The sequence below is a fragment of the Ambystoma mexicanum genome, chromosome 14 (assembly GCF_040938575.1).
Source record: "Ambystoma mexicanum isolate Mex_15411 chromosome 14, UKY_AmexF1_1, whole genome shotgun sequence".
Lineage (NCBI taxonomy): Eukaryota > Metazoa > Chordata > Amphibia > Caudata > Ambystomatidae > Ambystoma > Ambystoma mexicanum.
Window position 1 is genome coordinate 330,189,548 of NC_090940.1, and position 22,751 is coordinate 330,212,298.

The 22,751-nt window shown below is 48.5% G+C and overlaps 1 protein-coding gene across 1 annotated transcript in view; it reads right to left on the minus strand.

The window, feature by feature from the left end:
- The window catches only part of NID2 (nidogen 2), a 370,310-nt gene that overhangs the window by 147,094 nt on the left and 200,465 nt on the right, over positions 1-22,751 (minus strand). The window contains exons 11-12 of the mRNA XM_069637470.1: positions 21,764-21,907; positions 2,839-2,967 (exon numbers count right to left, since the gene is read on the minus strand). Coding sequence (XP_069493571.1) covers positions 2,839-2,967; positions 21,764-21,907 — 273 coding nt within the window. The remainder of the gene's footprint in view (positions 1-2,838; positions 2,968-21,763; positions 21,908-22,751) is intronic.

Consider the following 22,751-nt stretch of genomic DNA (forward strand, 5'->3'; position numbering starts at 1 on the left):
CTGGAGTTCCTCTGTGGCATAGAAAACGGTCAGGACAGCAGCGGTTGCTTCACAGTGTGGAAAAGGGTCTGCAGGCGTCTCTGGTCTTCTTCTTTGGTTACTTCAGTTCCCAGTGGTCAACTTGTCTTTTACCTCAGGAACCTCACCTTTTATACCGTTCAGCACACACTCCTCTGCAATCTCTCTCAGCAGCTTACAGAAATGGGTGGGTGGCTGTCCAATCAGGACAGCCAGACCCCCAGTGGGAGCTGGTTCCATTCAGACACTTAGGCAGACAAAGGGCAGGGGCGTGCAAAACTCCCCCCCCCCCCTCCAACCCCCTGCTTCCTGCCTGCCCAGAAACACTGGAGCCTAGGCAGGGACACCCAAGGGTTCTTGCCAAAGGCAAAACACTCACACAACCCCCCCCCCCCCTCCCAGAATGGTAGAAAGGCTAAAAATGAACAAACACACTAGAAATGGCAAAAAAAGAAAGAAGCCCCGAAGTTAGTACTTCGGTGCCCCATTGTGCACAACTGGGGATTGTAAATACAATCTGCGGCAAAAAATAGAATAGTTGGTAGAACATGTCCACTGCCACCAGCCATAACTAGAAGGCTGTTTGCTGGAGCAGAGAGAAGGGATACTAGGTATCCACGTGGCACTACACATAAGATGGGGTGTGCCAATCTCTCAGAGTATACAGTTTTAGTATCTCTCTATCCTTAAGAACAGTAGAATGTAAAGGTAAGGTAAGAATCTCAAATGAGAACCAAAGGGTTCCCAGCAACACTGCTCATAAGGAGATGTGTGCTGCAACAGTAAAATATAGATGCCTTTAAATAGATACGGAGGAAAGTAGACTCCATAGAAAAAGTTAAACACAAAGAACAAATTTACAAAAGACAGAGCCTATAAGAATGAATGAGTGGAAAAAGGTTCCACTCATTCAGGATTTAGAGAAAAGGTCCAGCACAAAGTGCTTGGGGTCCCACTAGGAGAGGGGATGAAGCATAAAAATGATAAATCTCCCTTCCGCCGTCCAATCTCCAGCACCTGCTTCATTGCTAAACTGATTGACCGCGCTGCATTCAAGCAACTTGGCCTCTTTGCAGAAGCCAATACACTCCTCGACCCAGCCCAATCGTGGTACCAACGTCTGTGGAACGGAAATCCTCACTGGTCTCAGTTGGGGGAGTTTTCCTAATGTCTTACTGGCAGTAAGACTTTAGTAAGCTATCCCAGTGGTTTGTAGATCCCCCAACTCTTCGTGTCAGTCTGTAGTAGCTCAGGAACTTGGTAGTGTGGCAGAGCAGTCAGGCTTATTTTAAGAGGAAGATGTGAGCTGTAGGTAAGTACTCCGAATCTTAGTTAGACAGGCACAGCAAAGAAACACTTACATGTATACTTACATAAAAGATATATTTATTATATTTACACCAGAATCACTTTACATACTTCAGACGGTAACGGTATAACACTTAGGAATACTAGATCATACACTTCAAAGGGCACTTTCCCGTTAGAAAGGGAAAAGACAAGGTTAATGTATCACCAGTAATAGCGCACTCATGTGGTTTTCAATAGGTTAGACGGTAATGCATTTACTCTGCAAACACATAAAGTCACTTAAAGGGAGGAAAATAAGTGGTTAGTACAACATGAGCTTAGTTCAAGGTTCTAGAGACGGTTTATCGCCTGCCAAGTCTTAAGTCCAAAAATGCAACCCTAGCTAAAGGAAGTTCGGAGAGGGCTTGAAGTCTTGGCAAACATCAGAAAATACCTACGAATACCTGCAAATGTTTTCCAGTGTCAGTTACTACAAATAGTTGGTAGAACACGTCCACTGCCACCAGCCATAACTAGGTGATTTGTCTATGTGACTAAAATGTCACAGGAGCAGAGAGAAGGGGGATACTAGGTATCCCTTTAGCACCCCAGTGAAGGTGGTGTGTTCAATCTCTCATATAGAATTTTGGAAGAGATACTAAGTATCTCACTATCCTTAAGAACTGTAGTTACTGGAGGATATAGAAAAATATTCTTAAAGGAAGACCCCAAGGGTCCCCAGCAACACTGCCCATAGGGAGCTGTGTGCCGCAGTAGCAAAAACTGATAACTTTTTTTTATCTATGGAGCAGACCGACTCCACAGTACAGGTAGAATACAGAGTAGAGTTCCAAAAGCCAGAGCCTACAAAAATGAATGAGTGGAAAAAGGCTACACTAATTCAGGGTTGAAATAAAAAAAGTCCAGAAGTCCAACAAAAAGTGCTGGGGTCTCACAAGGAGATGGGATGAAGCATAAAAATGATAAACCTCCCGAACAAAGTGCAGCCAGCGCACCACCATCTCGCAGCCATAAGAACATTAAATGTGTATGGAGATGTAGGAGCGTCCCCTACACATTTGGTCATCCAGTATATCCGAGACTGTATCCCCTAAAGGGCCATTCAAAGCTGGGGAAGCAAAGGGCGCCTGTCCTGGCCCAATGGCAAGGCCCAGCTGTGGTACTGTTTAATGAAAGGGAATCTACACCACTACATAGCCAGCCCAGTAACATGTCCTCAGCTGCTTGCTGCAACTGAGGACATGCCGAGTGTTTTCACCCATTCAACCATAGTGGACACGCTGCCCTGCTTGCGATCCATAAAATGTATGTTTCCCCAGATACTGAAAATACAGAACCACGTTATACTCCTGCACAAATACTCAGTTTTGCAGAAATATTTGCTATAATCTTTGTCAATGCAGCATGGGTGGAATGAAAAGGTTACATTTCAAAAATGTGTTTTTTTAAAATCAAAATACTATAGTAGAAAGAGGATGCACCTCATCACCAATCAAGAAATTGACTTACAAATGCAACTGTGTTCATCTGTGTGCAGCTCATAGCCAGCTTGGCAACTACACCGGTATCTTCCAGGCAAATTCAGACATAATGAGTTAGGGCCACATCGGTCTAGGCCTGCAGAGCATTCATCCATGTCTATCGGGAAACAAGGAATATGGTTATCTTAGACAACATACTTGAGTCTCATTTCATGTTCAGCGTTTGAGAGTCAAACCTGTAAAATGTACATTTCATTCACAAATAAATCCTCAATGTATCCTTTCTTATTACAGGTCAGTAAGATAGAATATTATTTTTTGTGTGCACCTGGGCGGGGAAACATTTTTGTTTGTGACCAAATAAGTGACTTCAAGTTAGGTGATCAGGACTAAGGAACTGGAAGCCTAGCAATCAGATCTCATGTGGTTTGATTAAGATAATGCAGATTCGTGGCATCAACTTATTCAACATGAGACACAAATATCTAATTCAGAAACAGGTAATGTGGCCAAGACCTGAAGAAGAACAAGTTACTTTCTTACCTGGTACCGTTCTTTCGATGGGATGGTCCGACGACGTATTCCATATCTATGACATGTAATCACCACAGCTGTGCTGCTTGGGAAACTTTTTTCGGCACCTGCGTCGATGACGTCGATGCGCCATCGTCGAGGACCTCCTCCGATGTCCGACGTCATCCGATGTGATAAGTAGGACGCACGACGCCCATAGCCGCAGTTGTAGTTTTTTCCCCCAGAACGTGTGACATTAGTCAACTGCCAGTCAGACACAAAGCCTAAGAAAGTAACTTGTTCTTCGAGGGGGTTGGGTCCTCCGACGTATTCTATATCTATGACAGACTCCTAAAGCAGTACCAGAGCAAGGAGGAGGGAAAGAATTTAGAATCAAAATTTAGAATAGCCAATCAAATAGCAGAGCAAAGGACCGCCTTGCCAAAGGCCAGATCCTGTCCTCGGATGGAATCGAGGGAATAGTGACGTACAAATGTATGTACTGAAGCCCAGGTGGCTGCATCACAGATGTTGCGAATAGGAACACCCCACTGCAGGGCAGTAGATGCAGCCATACCCCTGGTAGAACGGGCCCGCAAGCCAGCCGGTGGGTCCTTACCCGCCAAGCGGTAACACTCCGAGATGGCCAAAATAATCCAGCGAGACAAAGTCTTTTTCGTCACAGCTTGCCCCAAACGCTTTCCAGCGTAACCAATAAAGAATTGATCGTCCACTCTGACCCGGGACATGCGTGAAACATAAAAGCTTACAGCTCTCCTAGGATCAAGCCTATGGAGCCCCTCCTCTTCCTTACCAGGATGCGGAGGAGGATAGAATGCCGGAAGAACAACCTTCTGGGCCAAATGAAATTCCGTCACTACCTTCGGAAGAAAAGAAGGACGAACTCTAAGGACAACCCTGTCCTTGTGAAATACAGTGAAGGGTGGCTTAACTGAAAGTGCCTGTAACTCACTCACTCTGCGAGCGGAAGTAACCGCAACTAAAAACACAGTTTTCAGAGTTAACAGCCTCAAAGGGCAAGAATGTAAAGGTTCAAACGGAGCACCCATAAGAAACTTAAGAACAAGGTTTAAATCCCAACCGGGCACCAGGAAAGGTGACGGAGGGAACACATTAGTGAGCCCTTTCAGAAACTGTGAAATTAAAGGGATTTTAAAGTAAGAACACTCTTCAGACGAGCGCTTAAAGATGGACAGCGCCGCCAAGTAACCTTTAATGGTACCCACTTGCAAGCCCCTGTGGGCCAAAGAAAGTAAAAAGGACAGAACCATGGGGATGTCACATACAAAAGGATCCACATTCTGAACTCTGCACCAGTCGCAGAACTTACGCCAACGGCAACGGTACAGAGACTTTGTTGCTGGCCTTCGGGCCGATAGCAACACCTCCATCACGTCTTAAGGGAGGTCCCAATCCTTATACCTCAACCTTTCAGAAGCCAAGCGTGAAGGTTGAGGGATCTGACCTCTAGATGGAGAGCCTGACCCCCCCTCCCGTGAGAGCAGATCGTCTCGGTAGGGAAGACGACGTAGAGGGCAGATGGACAAGTCGAGAAGGTCCGGGTACCACGTCCTCCGAGCCCACACCGGAGCAATGAGGATCATCCGGGAACCGAACTTCCGTAACCTCCGTAGCACTTGCGGGATGACGGGGACTGGAGGAAACGCGTACAGCAGCGGGAATGACCACTCCACCACGAACGCGTCTCCTAAGGCTCCTTTTGGAGGAAATTCCCGCAAGCAAAACCTTTCGCACTTCCGGTTGACACTGGAGGCGAAGAGATCCACTTGAGGGGTCCCCCAAAGGGCGAAGATCTCCAGGAGAATCTCCTGAGCCAACTCCCACTCGTGAGAGATCGCGCTCTGCCTGCTCAGAGCGTCCGCTGTCACATTTTCGTCTCCGGCCAGATGAACTGCCGAGATCGAAACTTCCTGCTGGATGGCCCAGAACTCGAGCTGCATCACCTCCCTGCACAGAGGAAGTGACCCTGCCCCCCCCCCTTTTTGTTGAGGTAGTGCATGGCCACTGTGTTGTCCGTCAGGATCAGGGCACTCTTTCCTCGCACAGTCGGCAGAAAAGCCTTCAGGGCTAGCCTGACGGCCCTCAGCTCCAACAGATTGATATGGAGTCTGGACTCCGACGGAGACCAACGACCGCTGACTGTCAGCCCGTTGGCATGAGCTCCCCATCCCGTGAGGGATGCATCCATCACGATCGTCACCTCCGGCCAGGGAAGCCAAAATGGAGCCCCCTTCATCAAGTCGCCTTCGACGGCCTACCACAGAAGGTCCTGGGCGACCGAGGGCGGCACCTGAACCGGGTCCGACATCCTGCCGGAGGACTGCGACCATTGCGTCTTGAGTGCCCACTGCAAAGATCTCATCCGCAGGCGAGCCTCTGGCACCAAAAGAATGCAGGATGCCATGAGGCCGAGCAACCTCAAGAACTCGAACGCTGGGAGCGTCTGGGCATGCTGAAACTTGTGCACCATCTGCTGAATGTGAAGAGCCCTCACCTGGGGAGGAAAACACTGCCCCAGGGAAGTGTCGAGCACTGCTCCGATGTACTGGAGCCGCTGTGTTGGCGTCAAATGGGACTTCTTTAAATTGAGGGAGAAGCCCGGCCTGTGAAGGGAGTTGCAGGTGACGGACATATGATCCAGGACTTGCTCGGGAGAGCTCCCCCTGATCAACCAATCGTCCAGGTAGGGGTAGACGTGAATCCCCCGTTGCCTGAGATGCGCTGCCACCACCACGAGCTTGGTGAAAACCCTCGGGCGGAGGTCAATCCGAACGGCAGGACCCGAAACTGAAAGTGCGAGTCGCCAACCACGAACCTCAGGTACTTGTGCTTGGGATGGATCGGCACATGGAAGTAAGTATCCTTGAGGTCGAGTGACACCAACCAGTCCTGAAGCTGAAGGGCCTGGAGAACTTGAGAGAGAGTAACCATCTTGAACTTGTCCTTCCTGAGGAGTTTGTTGAAACCGCGCAAGTCCATGATGGGTCTCAATCCCCCGTCTTTCTTCGAAATCAAAAAATAAGGGGAATACCATCCCTTGTTCCTCTCCGCTACAGGCACCAGTTCTATGGCGCCTTTCTCCAGCAGGGCTTGAATTTCCTGCGTAAGGAGCGGATCCGGACTCTGCAAAGAGAGGTTCCCCGGTGGATTGTCGCGAGGCCTGTGCCGAAAGGGAAGACAGTAGCCTGGGTTATGATCTCCAGAACCCACACATCTGAAGTAATGGCTTGCCACTCTACAAGATGCTGCGCCAGCCTTCCCCCAACCGGCGAACCATGGGACATGGCCTCATGACTGAGTGGGAGCAGCTGCGGCGTTACCTGAGGGCAAAGAGGCAACTGCCCAAGCGGCCTTGTCACCACGGGTACCCTGTCGTCCACCTCTGGTACCCCTGCGTTGGCCTCTTTGACTGCCAGCTCCTCTCGCTTTACTGAAGGACGAGTAATAGCGAAAGGAACCACCCCTCCACTGCTGTCCCCTAGGACGAAAAGGCGGAGGTTGGCGAACTGCAGCGCCCAACGACTTCGCTGCAGCTTTTGAGGTCTGCAACCTCTCAAGGCTCTCGTCAGCCTTGCTGCCAAAAAGGTGTTCACCGTCAAAGGGCATGTTGAGGAGCCGGGACTGCACATCAGGAGCAAACCCCGACTTCCGCAACCACGTAAACCTGCGTATCACGGTGCTCGCCGCCATGGACCTACTGACGCATTCAGCTAAGTCCAAACCCGACTGAACGGACTCACACATGGCATCCTTACCATCCTGGACCATAGCAAGGAAACCATCCCGTTCGTCCCCATCGGGAATATGTTCAGCCGCTAACGCAACACAGTTCCACAGAGTGTGTGTGAAACAAGACAAGGCACAAATGGAGTTGGCCGCCTGAAGCGCCATACCACCAGAAGAAAACACTTTCTTCGCCCAGCCATCAAAACGTTTGTCGTCCCTATCAGGAGGGATGGTAGGGTACGACGCCTGCTTTGCCGGGGCCGTGGCCGCCTGCACCACCAAACTCTCTGGAGTGGGGTGCCTGGTCAAGTAGCAGGGGTCGCTACTAGCTGGACGGTATTTTCGCGACAAGGATCTGCCCACCGCCGGGAGACTCTCCGGAGCAGTCCAAGCCGCCGCCACCCTTCTCTGTAAAGCCATATGGAACGGCAGTACCGGGTCAGTTGGGGGACCAACATCAAGGATGTCCATTAGATCATCCTGCACAAACTCCCCTGGGGGAGCAGACCATCCCAAGTACTCAGAAACCCTAGCCATAAGGCGCCGGTACGAGGAATCGGCATGAGAGCCAGGCTCAGGCCTACAAAACTCCACCTCCGGAGAGGTGTCCAGTCTACTGGCATCATGCAGTGACTGCCTCAAATCGTCAAACTGACTATGGCCCGAGACAATTTCATCTGGAACCTGACTAGGAACCAGGCCATCAGAATCCTCATCCGCCTCCGAAATATATTCCAGGTGGCGAAAAGAAGGCACCCGAGAGTGCTTGCTCTTAACCAGAGCCTTCCTAGGGGGTTCCCCCGTGCCACGGGGTACCTCCGACACGAAAGGCGTTGATGGCGTCGAGCGAATCGGCGCCGGCATCGAGAGAACAGGCATCGGCGCCGAGAGGATCGGCGTAGACGTCGAGGAAATCGGTGTCGACGTCAGATGCAGCGCCGCCAGCATCAGCGGCATCGACACAGCCCTCGAAGCCGGAGCCCCGAGCGTGTCTTTCGACGACCTGAGCGTCGACGGCTTCGACGACTTCCTCGGAGCCTCAAGAAAGCCTGTCGACGCCCTCGACGCCTCAGACGTCGATGTCTTCCTCGAAGACCTCACAGGTGCACACGGTCTCGAACGCGTCGAGGACCGGGACCTGGAACGGGTACGTCGAGAATGAGTCTCCTTGTCCGAACGGGACCTCTCCCGTGACTCGTGCCGACCACTCTTGCGAGCGGTGTCTCGACCTCTCACGACCGACCCCACTCGGGGGCGCGGACGGCTTAGTACCCTGCGACTCAAGAATCGCCAGCATTTTCAACCTGAAGGAAGCCCATTCCTCCGGCGTTGCACGGCTGGTGGGGTAAGCGACGTGCCGGGCAGAGTCCTCCGAAGAGGACCTGGAAGACGACCGGTGTCGGCGCTTCCGAGAATGCCTCGAAGAGGCTGAGGAGTGGCGAGACCGACTCCTGGCGCATCAACGTCATCGACGCAGGACGCAGAAAAAAGTTTCCGAAGCAGCACAGCTGTGGTGATTACATGTCATAGATATGGAATACGTCGGAGGTCCCAATCCCCTCGAAATATAAATTATATATCTCATCTCAAAAGGGTTAGAAAATATATACTAACTCATTAGAAGAGCAAAATATGAGTGTTAAACTGGAACCACTAAATGGTGTGGACTAAATAGGATTATGTTAGGAACGTTTATTTTTGCAACTTTCCTTCATTGACTTCAATAGTCCCTCGGTAGAGCTGCTTTTTTGTATGGATCCTAGCTGATGATTTTGGGGGCAATTTCCTTTTGCATCATTCACTACATTTGGGGGGCATTTGTCTGTCCCTATGGCTACCAGTGCAATTAATGGGTCTCCCAATATGCTCCCCTTTGCTTTTATATTGTAGCATAAGCCACCTTCAGTGGAGAGTTGCAAGGGCACTGTGTCCCTTTTTCTTTAAGTAAAATCTTTATTACTTTTAGTTTGTGCACTGGTCAAGATGATTGGCATTGAACTGATTGTACCAATGTCTAAGTTTCTTTTTGTTAGGTAAGAATTGGGTGCAGTCACACTGTGTGAGACTACACAAGACTTAATTAGGTAACCAACCATTTGGTAAAGGTCTGTACTACACAAGTTGGTAGTGTGACCGAGCAGCCAGGCCCATCTCAAGAAGGGTAAATGTGAGCTGTAAAGCTGTACAGATGAAATCTGTCAATACAAGTAACCAAGTAACACTTACAGTCAAGGTTTTAGTTATAAATTGTTATTTAACATCACGCTGTAACAATTCAAGTAAGCTTTTGGAAATACTTTACAGAATCAAAAAAGCTGGTGAATATTCTTTGAATATGCACAATACACTTCTACACCCTGAAGTGACTTCAATTACAAGGATAGTATTTGCATTTCTATATTACACTAATATACTTTGTAGACTCTGGGTTGCAGAAAGAAAAGTTTAGGGAAAATAAAGTTTAGAACAGATTCTTAGAAACGTGAGGACAAATTAATCCTCCAATGAAGTCTAGGTAAGCCTTTCCCAGCAGTAACAGTATTGAACAAGCTACAACCTACGGAGGGACAAGCAATACCAAAGTCAATGGATTTAAAAGAGTGCCTTTAGGGAGCCAAGATAACCAAAGTTATTCGGCCAAAGTCAATAGTTCTGATATACCTCTTTGATCAAAGTCTTTCACAAAGTCCGATCGTTCAAGAAGGAAATCACTGAAGACACAAGTGGTTAGGCCTGTACAAAGGGGAGTTGAAATCAACTCAGAAAGTTAAGCAAGTGCTAATCTGAAGTGAGACAGCACGACTTAAGGCAAGTACCCCCAAGCCCAAACAGTACCTCTGGTTAGCATAAGAGTGGTCCAGCTAGATTCCATCTTGTGACAGCTATGCAGACCCTGGTTCCTGAGCCTCAGTCGTGGGAACAAGACGGAGGACGTTTGGAGGGCTCCTGTGGCAGTACTCAGAAAGTTCAACGGCAGCTACAGGCTCTTTAGGATTCGGCAGCACTTTGCGGTTTCAGCGCTTCGCAAACAGAACTGATGCATAACAAATCTCTGGTTGGACTTTCCTGGCTCCCTCTGTCCTGGACTCTGGTGAGGGGACTGTGGACTGGGAATTCCTGCTTCTGGAGTGTCCTTAGGAGGCTCCTGGCCAGATTCATTCCGCGGCAGACGTTGCACTTGGTTATGGACAGCAACAGAAGCACAGCAAGTTGGGGATTGCGCTAAAGTGGAGTTCGTCTCGCAGTTAGTTGGTCCAACTAACAAAAGGGGAGAAGTCGTTCCATCAGAGCTTCTCTGTCAAAGTGTAAAAGGAGGTCAGCCCAGCAGCAGGGCTTCACCAGGCAATTGAAGGTCAAGGAGGTTGCAGCGGGCTTCTCTTCATGTGTTTCTTCGTTGGATGTTTCTTTCAGTGGTCGACTCTGCCTACAGTCCAAAAACCCTCACTTTTTAAGCAAGTTTTCCTATTCATGCACAGCCTAGGCTGTCAATCACACAGCAGATTGGCTGTCGTTTCAGGATAGGCAGCCGGCCAATTGGGACTGATTTTGTTCAGGCACTCCTAGAGACTAAGGACAGGGGATTTTCGGGAACCTCCCTCACTTACTGCACTTCCAGACACACTGGAGTAAGGGGCGGGCTTCAGGGCTTAGGCCTGCCAAAGGCAAGACAAACAAAGGGCTGAAATCCACCTTACTGCAAAGAGTAAAAGCCAAAAAATACCTCACAAACAGAAAATGGCGAAAAAAGAAGACCGGGGCCATTTTGACAAAATGGACACCCATGGGGGCTGTACTGCAGCTGAGGGTTCAGGCTACGGTAGAAAAGCACAATGGTAGGAAAAAGTAAACCACTGCCACCAGCCATTTAAAGTAGAGACGGTAACAAAAGAAATGTTACATGAGAAAGTAGGACAAGGGGCTACAAAGTAACCACCCAGCATTCCACACAAGATGGTATGTGCTGGACCTATAACGAGAAAAGATAAGATACACTTCTCCTTACTATTTTTGGGAACAGTAGTTCACCCAAGAAAAGGTATTTAAACCTTAAGAGAAATCCAAAGGACTGCAGTGACACTGCACTGAATGGGCTGTGTGTCACCATACAAAAAGCAGATTCCAATGGAGTTTGTAAGACTCCAAAAACAGTGAAAAACACAAAATCCAAATCAGGGAAAAACCCATGAGAGTGAGAAAAAAGGTCCCACTCGCTCAAGAGTTAAAATTAAAAGGTCCCAAGTCCAGCAAAAGAGCTGGGCGTCTCCAAGTTTGAAGGGAATTAGCACAGAAATTCTCCCTAACACTTTTCTACTGCAGTAATGCCTTTCTGAGTTACATATACTGTAAATGGCTGCTCCTCATGATACAAGCCCTGTTCTTGGCTCAAACTGAATATTTTACATATATGTTGAATGTTCCATATTAGCCAGGTCACACATACCACATCACCACCTAGTAACTATCGCTGAAGTTCACCTCCAGTTCAGCATCAAATTAGGAAGGCATTGTGGGTATGCAAATTAACTCAAATGCATACCATTTGTTCCAGAAAATTGCCTTTGCCTTCCAGGGCAGTGCTACTTTATACATAGCTTAATCAAATCAAGACAGATCTTCCTCACGTCAGCAAAAAACTACATACCTGGTTCCACATTAATAACGGTGTATACATGAAATATATCAGTGTGGTGTTTTCTTCAAATAAAGGCGAGGACTAACTGCCTTTGTGAGAGCCTACTTCCGCTCCCTAGAGTTAAGCATGGCTGCCCTGTCACACAACCCAAAAAGGAAAGGCAAATCTCTCTTGGAGGTAGAGTGTACTGCCGTACTTTAAGGTTTGTGGTTGTAAAGCCCTCACCAGAGGGTTGATTTGCCCTAACACTGGTCTACAGGCAGTGGAGCCTGGTTCAGGGGTCCTCTATGGTTAGCCAGGGTCTGGGCACTGGTAGTTAGTCCACCCACTCCATAGCTGGAGAACCGACTGGGAACATTCTATATTAAACACCTTCAAATACCTGCTTGATAATGCCCAACTGCCTGTAACACTCCTAAACAGTACATTGTAGGGCATTTGGGGGAGGGGTGGCAGTTGGTGAACACTCAAACGCAAAGCTTGCGGCCACCACAAATGATAACGCATTTAGACTGATCGCACCTACACATTACACTCCTAGGGGAAATAGTTACAATAATATTTGTCAAGCTGTGCCTCGCTCTGGTGCCAGGTACCTGTTTCTTGGGTTACCGTCTTCTTGCTGGTGTCTAGGCCGAGTTAGAAGCAGTAGGTTGAGGGTAGTGCTGTGGGCCAAGCGCACACTGTTCCCAAATAGTGTGTAACGAGAACTGGTAGGACTCACTTCCCTACATCATGATACAACCTCTCAGTAATTTAGGTATTACCCAAATTGACCTTTTACAATGGACCTTTTGCATAGTGGTCCTAATTGACCTTTATATTATTTTAGTTATTTTCTATATGTATTGGGTTGGTTTTGGATTATAAATAATATAAGGGGATTGGGTGGGGGATTGAAGGGGGTTTTGGATTGGGTGTGGGGTTGTGGGGGGTTCCCCCCCAAATATATGTCCTAATTGACCTTCTAAATTAGGTCAATTCGCCACAGGTCAATTCTCCCGAGGTCAATTATAAAAAGGTCAGTTAGTATACAACCGTAATTTACGGTGTGCTGGGACAGTGCAAGCACTGTAACCGAGAGGCAATGATGGCATGTCCAGAGCAGGCAAGACAGGCTAAAACCAGAAGTCTGGCAGGCCAGTAGTTGAAGCAGGAATTAGAAATCAGGGAAACTGGGCGTTGTGGAACAGAAGAGGAGAGGCTGGAAAAGTCAAAGGGTTTGAGACCAGAAGGAAACCGTGGCAGTACTGGGGGAAGAGACTAGGTAGGCATAAAGAAAAGACAGGGTTGGAGGTGGGACGGGACTGAATACTGGGGACCAGACAGCACTGGATGCAGGAGGCAAACAGGGTGGAGGCTGGAAATTGCAAAACAAACCTGCATTAAAACACAAATTGTTTCGTTGTTGGAATGAGCCTTTTAACCAGTGGCGTAAAAATGTCGAGGCCCCCTCCCAACTCGGCAACAAATCACGGGTCGCGCCACACTCTGGGCCGGCCTAGATTATCACACTTTCGCAATACACACAAACATGCTGCTGAAGGGGCATGCCACACACTGCACTAGGAGAAAGATATAAATATGTGTTTTAATGCAAAATACAGTACACTTTGAGAAAAATTGGCTATAAAGCCACAGCGTTTGCAATTGTTTGGTAGGATAACACTAATCCAATACATGCAAGTCACCAACAGTGCACAAGAACATTAATGCTTTGCTATTAAAAATGCCATGCCATGATGAAAACATGTGCAACTGGCTGCACAATGTAGACCAGTGTAGACACGTAATAACATTACAGTAAAGCATGCCAGGCCACATTTAGACATACCTAGACTGGTTCCACCAAAATGCCAATCGAAGCAGTAACACTCATCAAGAAGATAACACATTAAAGCCGGAGTCTGCGCGGCCTCAAACACAGCCAAACTCTTTAAAATCTACAAGGAACTATCCTGTTGCGGTCTATAGCCCCCTGTACGGCTCTGGCCTCTCATTTCTCTGCTAAATCTCAGGACATCCTGTCCTCATCAGTCTCTCCCTCTTCCTCTCTCTGCCCCTTTGGCCATCTCTACCTTTCCTCCTCTTTCCTCTCTGACAACACCCGACAAGGTTTCTAGACAAATCCTATCTATGAAAGTGTTGTCCAAACATGTGCTCCCCTGCTCCTCCAGAACCATCAAAGAACATATTGACACACTCGCTCCAGGCTTGGCAAATTTCTGTAACCACTCTTTCTCTACTGGAACGTTCCCCTCTCCCCTTAAGCACTTCCTTGTACACCCACTCCTCAAGAAGCAGTCTGCAGATCCTACCTGCCCGGCAAACTATCACCCAATCTCCATCACCCCTCTCCTAGGTAAACTCTTGGAAAAGCTTGCCATCTCCAACCACACTCTCCACACTGAATCTTCTGGTTGCCTCCATGACCCTTAGTATGGCTTCTTCAGAGCTGCCAGAGGCACGGAAACTGCTCTCCTGAGAAGATCTGCTCTCTAACCTTGATTCCAGCATTCCTTCTGTCCTCATCCTCCTTGATATTTCCTCTGCTTTTGAAATGGTCAACCACGCCATCCTGATCAATCGACTGAGAACCTGGGCATCACAGATCAGGACCTGGAGAGACTGACCGCCTTCCGCTTGGACCTCCTCTCCAACTTGGTCCCTTTCTCTCCGCCACCTCTCTCTACCTGTGGCATTCCCCAGGAATCTATCCTCTCACCCTGGTTTTTCCACCTCTACTTGGCCCCTTTCGCCCACCTGATCCCTACCTTCTCTAACTTTCAGTGTTATGTGGATAACCCTGCTTTCCTTCAGGCTCTCCTCAGCCTCCTCTCCTGTCCGGGATTGGTGCACCTCTAACGATCTCTGCCTTAATGCCAGTAACACAGAGATCCTTCTCAGTGTGACCCTGCCCCTGCTTTCACTCTGGCTGCCTGCCTTGGGCCCTCATGCTTTGCCTTCCTGCGAGGCAAAAAACCTTGGTGTCCTCTTCGACTCCACATTCCTTCTCCTCACATCTCGGACGTCGCCAAGAAGTCCCACTACCAGCTGCTCCTCCTCAAAGGGACTCTTCCCTTTCTCACCAGAAGGTCACTGTCTCCAGAGTCCTGGTTCTCATCTTCTACTCTCTGCCATCTGCAACTAATCCAGAACAGAATTACAAGACTTCTCTTTGGCCTCAAGCCCAGGGATTGCATCTCTCCAGCCCTGAAATCCCTCCACTGGCTCCCGGTGGCTGCAAGGATGAATTTCAAGACCCTTTGCATTGACCACAAGGTTTTCCGGGGCTGGGGCCTGCACTACATCCAACACTCTTCCAAAAGACCTTCCCTTCTTGACCCCTTTCTTCAGCTATCTCCAACTCTCTAAGGGTTAGACGCTTCTCCAGGCAGAGAGTGGGGGGGGGGGCTAGACCTCTCGCCCCTGGAGGTGCCTCCCTCTGGAATGGCCTCCCTGTCCCTCTCAAACTTGAGCCAGACCACCTAAAGTTTCGGCAGCAGCTCTAAACGTTCTCCTCTGCTTTCTCCCGCTCTCTCCCCTGCTGACCTACCTGTCTGCTGCACAGACTATTTGCTTGACTACCCTCAGAGTCTCTCCAAGTCCAGGCTCTTTCTTGATCGGTCACCCTTGCACTGCCTCCGGGCCTACCATGCACTTGGGGGCTGTAGCTGTAACCCTGCAGTCCCTTGTTCTCCTTGCACTACCCATAGGCGCACTGCCCTGGCTGTACTTACTCAGAGCATTGCTGCCCTGTATCCCCTCCCCTCTCCATTGCACTCCCCCCCCTCCTTTCCCCTTGCACTTCTCATTTCCACACTTGCGCGATCTGAATGACACAAGATCTAGTAAGATTATTTGTCTTGTCCTCAGTCTCTTTTCCTCCCTTGTCTTTTCGCGCTTAGAAACACTCGTGTACAGGCACGTTATAAATGACTAGATCGTATCATTTTATCACAGATGTCCAGAAGAATATACAATGCCGCAGTAAGAAATCACTAGACTGGCTGCACCAAAATGCCTCTCTTGCTACGAATACCACATTTCCTGCCTGCTTAGTCCAGATATGGACAACCATTATGATTTATCGCACAATCCCCCCCTCCCCCCACAATCCCACCCCCCCACACATCCCCTCTGCTTCCCACCCCCTATCCCAACCTCCAAAATCAGCTCTTTGGCCCAGAATTACCTCCACGTCCCTCTTCCTTGTCCCAGAGCTTATGCATGAGGCTCCTTGCCTAATAGGTAAGTACTGGAATGAGGAACAGAGGGACTAGAAGTAATGAAGATTACAGGTAGCTAAGTCATGCATTAACTCCATGTAGCTCTACCTCATCCCAGTATTTGTGTATGAGACAGACTGCCTCATGCACAAGTACTGCTTCATTAAGAAGTACTGGGACGAGGAAGAATAGGGCTATGAGTAATAAAGATTACCAATAAGTAATCAAGGCATTAAACACAATTAGTGGTGCAACACTGTTGAGTTGACTGGGCTTCAGCACCCCCCCCCCCAACCCGGCCCCTGAAATCGTGGGCTATGTTGACTCGACCGGGCTGACCTTCAGAGCAGTTGCCGGGCAGAACAGGACACAGACATTAAACGGCACCTGGGTTTCGCTGTTAAAAAGGGCCCAGCAATTACCAATGTAAAGCATTTCACGTTTAGTACCTGCATTCAAATACCACATTTTTTAGGCAATTGAAATCGTGATGTGGGTTTTGTACTTGCATGCCAGGGGAGTGATTGGAAGGTTAGAGAGGGAACAGGAGACTGCTCATTCTCACAGCAGTCCATAAGTGGTTACTTCAGACTTAAAGGAGAGATTTAACTGCTTGTAGCATTGCAGCTGCACAAGAACAGTCTCATTAAAATGTGTAATTAAGTTGGATGCCACCACACAAATAAGTTTGCCCCTCCCCACCGCCCATGAAGTTGGTGCATCTCCCAACATTTGAAGGGTTAGCCCCCCCGAAATGTAGGTTTTTCTTGTCACACACACCCCACCCCCCCCACTACTGTGGGTATTGGCGCCAGCCTTTCGGGTTCCTCGGTAAGTGGGGCAGGGGGACGGCGAGTGTGACAGTCCTATGCTGTCATGAATTGTACTAAACCATTTCTAATTGACAGAAGTAGAAAGCAATACATTTGAAACACATGGTAGAGCTAAAATTGCTGTCCTAAAATGTACTGGACCCTTAGTGGAACCCGGAAAAAGGTCAGGGGCAGATGATTATCCCTAGTTCCATGTAAGTTGAAGAGTTCACTGTAGGAATAAAAAGGGACAAAGTCAATAGACAGCTGCGGCTATGGGGAAAAGTTAGAATTAGTTCTTGCCCACAAGTGTGGAGAAGACGGCAACCGACCCCCAGGGATGCCAGAGGAGACCTTCTTGAAGAGCTCCAGTGCCAGGTTCGAGAACCAGCAGCCCCAGGAAGAGATGCCGCCAAGAAGCATTCAAGCCAATAGAAGTCAATGGCAAAACATTGTTGAAGGGGACCTACTGAAACCTTTGACCCCCTGACCAAGTGGACCCTTGGGGGTAAGTATGTTGAATAACACACCAACCCAGGGCCCAGAGGTAAGTGGTCACTTTCATGGTCCTCAAAAAGAAAGTTACGGAAGTATTAAGCAACCCCGTGAGTAAAATTATTTTTCAAGTGCACTTTCCAGAATCCAGACAGCTACAAAAAGGTTTGGGATTCCCAAGTGAAATACCCTTACGAGTTTGCCTGGGAAGCAGTCTGGGAAAGTAAATGCAGACACCAACAGGTAGGTTAGATTTTCATTTTTATGCTAAATATCCATTTAGTCAAAATGGCACAGTCTTCTTTTTTCACCATTTTCTGTTTGTGAGGTCTTTCATGGGTTGTACTCTGTGTGCCAATCCAGGTTGGAGCCCTTTGTTCGTTTTGCCTTTGGCGGGCTTCAGTACTGAAACCTGCCTCTGGCTCTCTTGTGTCGAAGGGCAGGAAATGAGGGAGGATCCCAACAGCCCTGTCCTTTGCCTTTAGGAATGCCTGAATGCAGCCAGTCCTGATTGGATGGCTGGCTGTCCTTGTAGGACAGTCACCCTGCTGTTTGAGTGGCAGCTAGGCTGGCCATGAATGGGAGAAACCTGCTTAAAAAGGCAAGGGGTTTTGGACTGAAGACAGTCGACCACTGGGAAGAACAACCAGACTAAAGAAACCATGAACTAAGCTTGTTGCATCCTCCTGGACCTTTGAATTGCCCGGTGTAGCCCTGCTGCTGTACTGAAACTCCTTTTTCTGATCGACAAGACAAGCTCCGGAAGGGACAACTTCTTCCCCTGGGTTAGTGGGACCAACAAACCCCGAGACAAACTCCACTGGACCACCTTCCCCGACTGGCAGGACTCAAGGTGTGAAGGAAGCCCAACCGGTATCCAAGATCCGCAGTGCTGCTGTTTACCGAGCGCTGGAACCGCTAAGTGCCTCTGCTGCTGCCGACCTTGCTGCTGCAGGAGTCCGCCAGGCGTCCTCCCTCTTGTCCCCATAGCTGAGGCCCAGGAACCCAGGATCTGCATCGTTGCAACCAGACAGAAGCGAGCTGGACCACCTTTCTTCTAACCAAAAGGTACTGTTCTGACTTGGGGTACTTACCTCATTGTTTGTAGCTTTGCTCTTCGTAGTTGAGACTTTCAGTAGCTTCTTTGCTAGAGGGGATTTCAACACTACCCTTCACAAGTAACAGCTTGTGACCCTACAGTGATTTTTCTTCAACTCTAACTTTGTGCAAGACTTTGCCATCTACGAAGTGCTCCACAGACTGTGCTCCAATTGACTTTGGCTGTACTGGCTCCTTGTAGACTCTTCTAGTCCATTGGACATTGATACTTACTGTCCCACATAGGTGATAACTTGGTTTTTAACTATTATTGCTGGGAAAGGTTTTTTATCTAGACTTAATTGGAAGATTTAAAGGGGTCACATGCTCCGAGAACCTGTTAACCTTTTTCTTCCCTTTAACCCTCCCTTTCTACAAACCTCAGAATCTACAAAGTGTACTAGTGATATATAAATGCCAAATTGTCCTAGTCGGTGAAGTCACCTCCGGGTGTAGGAAGTGTGTAAGAAGCATCTCTAAAGAGTATCTACTAGCTTTGTGTTGATTCTGGAAAAAACATTTAAAAGTAAAAGCATGCTTATTTAAAAACTGTTAAATAATTATTTATTATAAAAACCTTGTAAGTGTTATTTGGCTACTTGTACTTGTGGATTTCATTGCTACAGCTCACATTTACCACTCTTGAGATAAGCCTGGCTGCTGAGTCACTGTGATGCTGGAAATGCATTGGAGGGACAGGGCCTCCCTGTCCTTGTCCTGTAGTCCTTTTTCATTGTGTTCTGTATTATTTTCTGCCCAGGAGTCCATGTGGGACTCCTGGCAGTGCAGCTCTTCCCGTTTTTGGTTTGGTGTACAGACCCATGGGATACCCTTATGGCACCCAGGGGTGGGGGTACAACCCTGTGCCCCTAGTGTATGTTTTTGGGCACCTGTGGGTGGCCCACAGAGCAGGGTATGGGCTGGTGGTAGCTCCATGCTGAATTTGACAGATGCTCTGAGTATCCTCCATTTTGGGATACCCAAGCCTTGCCATTGGAATCAGTTGATTCGTGATAGAAAACAAGATGGCCCCTGTGGCCTCTTGCTTTCTATTGCCTGTTACCTTGTTTTCCTAAAGTCCTGGGAAGCCCCGACTCTGTCCCTTCCCCCTGACTGGCTGTTGGGTGGAAGTTCCATATATGGTGTTGTTGTGAAGTCCAGTCCAGACTGGCTGGAGCCTTCCCAGTGACTATGTTGTGGGTACACCGTGTGGGTGGGAGCTGGGTGAATGGAGTGTGTGACCAATATGCACTTTTTGTTGTGGCTGTCTGGTTTCTGGTATGAGAGACAAAGATTGAGACAGCCCTGTCCGAAACTGGCCTGAATGCAGTGTGTAGTGTTGAATGGCTGGGTACTTGTCCCAATCCACATTCCTTGTTCTGAGTGTCTGAGAGGGAGGAGGATGGCCTGAATGCTGTGTGTGCCTGATTGGCTGACTGACTGCATGAATGCCCTTCTGTATGATTGGCTGCTGAGTGTGACCCAGCAGTGTGGATGCGAGACAGGATAGTATATCTGGGGACCTCTCGCCACTGGAAATTGTTCAGAAGCTGTGTCTACACTTGAAAAGTAACTGAACTGCTGATCCTCGACGCCCAGCTACAAGACGACGACTTGCTGTTGCATTTGCTTCGACCCGATCTGAAAGCTGCCGAATTCGTCAAAGACTGATCCAAGAGAGGACCTGGTAAGGCGCCCTCTTCCCGTGCTCCGCGGGACCATCGAGCACCGCTAATCTTCGCCGAAGCTCCCTGGAAGTCAGACCCTCGAAAGGCTGCCAACCGGAGACGGGGACCGCCGAGGAGAACTAAGTGAAGCACCCGGACTTCGCCGCTGTCGAAATCCATTGCCGTCGACCAGGGTTCACAGGTTTGTGTAACCGCTGGCGGCACGTCGAAGTTGGGTTGCCCCAGAAGAGGGGACCGCTTGACGCCGTGCCACCGACGACCGGAGCCACCCGCTCCTTTGCCCAAGTACTGAATCGAAGGACTCCCTTGTCTGCACCGACGACCACTTTATCCTGCCGGAGAGAGTCGAGGCCGCCGACGCGCCGAGGAGAATCCACCAGTGGGTTTCCTGCCATCTGAAGGCCACAAAGACTTCAACGACTCAACGCCCTTGCTGGGCCACAGTTCTTCTGAAACTCTTTGCGGTCCAGAACTATCAAACGCCGAGGTGCCCTGCACACCTCATCCTTGCAGGACGTCGCCGACGAGCACCGCCTGGATCGACGCCGTGGTCTCGGGACCCTCGAACAGCTCATCGACGCCAAGTTCACCTTCTTCGACGCCTCTCGCCGATCCGTAACTCCTGCTTTAAAGGGAGTCACTCATGACGGATCCCTCGACGCGTCTTCGAAGAACTCTACTCCTCCAGGTACATTGGGGGATAAAAACATAGGAGAGAATAAAACTATTGATCAATATATGGACTAGGCTTGTGCTATATCTTTATTTTACAGGTTGCCCAGGTCGGGGGATCTCCACACAGAACTGTGTCTAGTGGTACGGGGCCAGTATTCTGCCAATTGTGTCAACCATCTTGCTTCCCTTCCTATCTATGTTGCTGGTTTCCTTGTTATTGATCTGTGTGACATTCTAAAAGTATAGTTGATGCACTTTAATGAGATCTGATAATATTGGTGGTACCACTTTAGAATTGTATATATTTACCATTGTTGATTTCTGAGTACAAAGTGTGTGATTGTGATAGTGTACATACCTTTGAATATTAATTATATAAAGACTGTTTTCAGTAATACAGTGTGTGGACATTCCTTTGTGGGGGCTTGGGGACCACACTGTACTTAAGAACCAGCCTGCATCACCTCCTGAGAAGCTAGGCCTTGATTGCTCGTCCATTGCTACCCTATAGAGAATCTTGGCTGGGGTCCTCTGTGCCTCTCCTCTACCATATAGAGAGCAGAAGTACAGACAACCCCCTCCAGTCTTTACAGTCACACTACCAACTTGTGTAGTACAAGCCTGTACCAAAAGGTGGGTTTCCTATTACCAAGAGGACAAGAGTTGTGTAGTATCCCACAGGCAATAAGTACCACTGCAAAAAGAGGCTAGCTAAAGGACAGCCCACCAGCCCGGCACAATGAGTCTGGTGACAAACCATAATGAGTGGTCAGTAGAAATGCCACTCTGCCTAGTGCCATATACCTCAGTTAATGTAAAACGAGTTGCAATGGCAGGGGGCAGAAGAAATTGCTCTGTTCACCAACAATAAGACAGTGATCCGAAAAAATGAAAAGGGAAAAAAAAAAAATCAGTTGAGGGGACCATTATTCAGAGATATAGGTCACTTTAAAAAGAGCTCTGATTTTAAAAGGCTCCAGCTATTTTCAAAGTAAATCCTGAAACCCCTCGGTAAAAGAGTGAAATAGAAAATGTTGCTTACCAGTGCACTGGTATCCACTGCCAGTGTATCCTGGACGACAAACGCATCTGAAGGTACCATCGCCATGTGAAATGCATTGCGCCACATCAGAGGGTGCACAGTTATTTCGTCCATCTTCACAGGGGTTCGTTGGACTGGGAATCACTGAAAAAAATTTTAAAAAACTAAAATACACTTACATAAAATGTACGTGTTAAGAATAGCAGTTGACAAGTCATTTATGCGCAGAAAAGTATTTCAAGAGCTGAAACATATCACACATTTCATAAATTAGTCAAAGAGGCTAACATTTTATGCTGTTGAGAGGCATGTCGCTTGTGTATGAAATGCTTAAGCAGGTTATGCACGAATTAGATGCTTTTGAGCAAAGGGTAAAAGTCCTCTGGCAAGACGCCTTGCACTTTTTTAGGACTGATTCTCTAACGCTTTTTAACCCGATGGGCCTCATTACGAGTCAGCCGGTCCAGAAACAGTGGCGGTAAATCCTCCGCCACCGTTGTTTCTGGACCGGCTGATTCTGAGTCCTGCAGGTGGAAGGTGTCACTCCCGCCAGGTCTGACCTGTTGGAAATAAACACCACCTGCCTGCAGGCGGACATGGAAACACCGGCTCCGTCATAGACTGACCTGGTGTTTTGGTATTACCGGTCCGGCGGCAGCCTGCCAGTATTACCGGCATGGCTACCGCCGGACTCATAATGAGGCCTGATGAGTCCTAATTGGAGGCCCAGTCAGGAAGGGATCTGTCCCATAGGTACTTTCCGTCTCTGGATTACGGTTACCCCAAAGATACCAGTCCCTGTGCAAGTCTTTGCAGACAGTTAATGGTATGCTTATCTGACAAGCGTCAAGTGTACCTCAATGTTTTAATAGCAGGGGTTCAATGTGTAGAATCTACGGGATGCCCTATATCGGGCTCATGTGTTAAGATTCTGGATTCAGTTTTGCAGCAAAACCTTACTCCATTTTGTGATAAATAAAAGGGATGC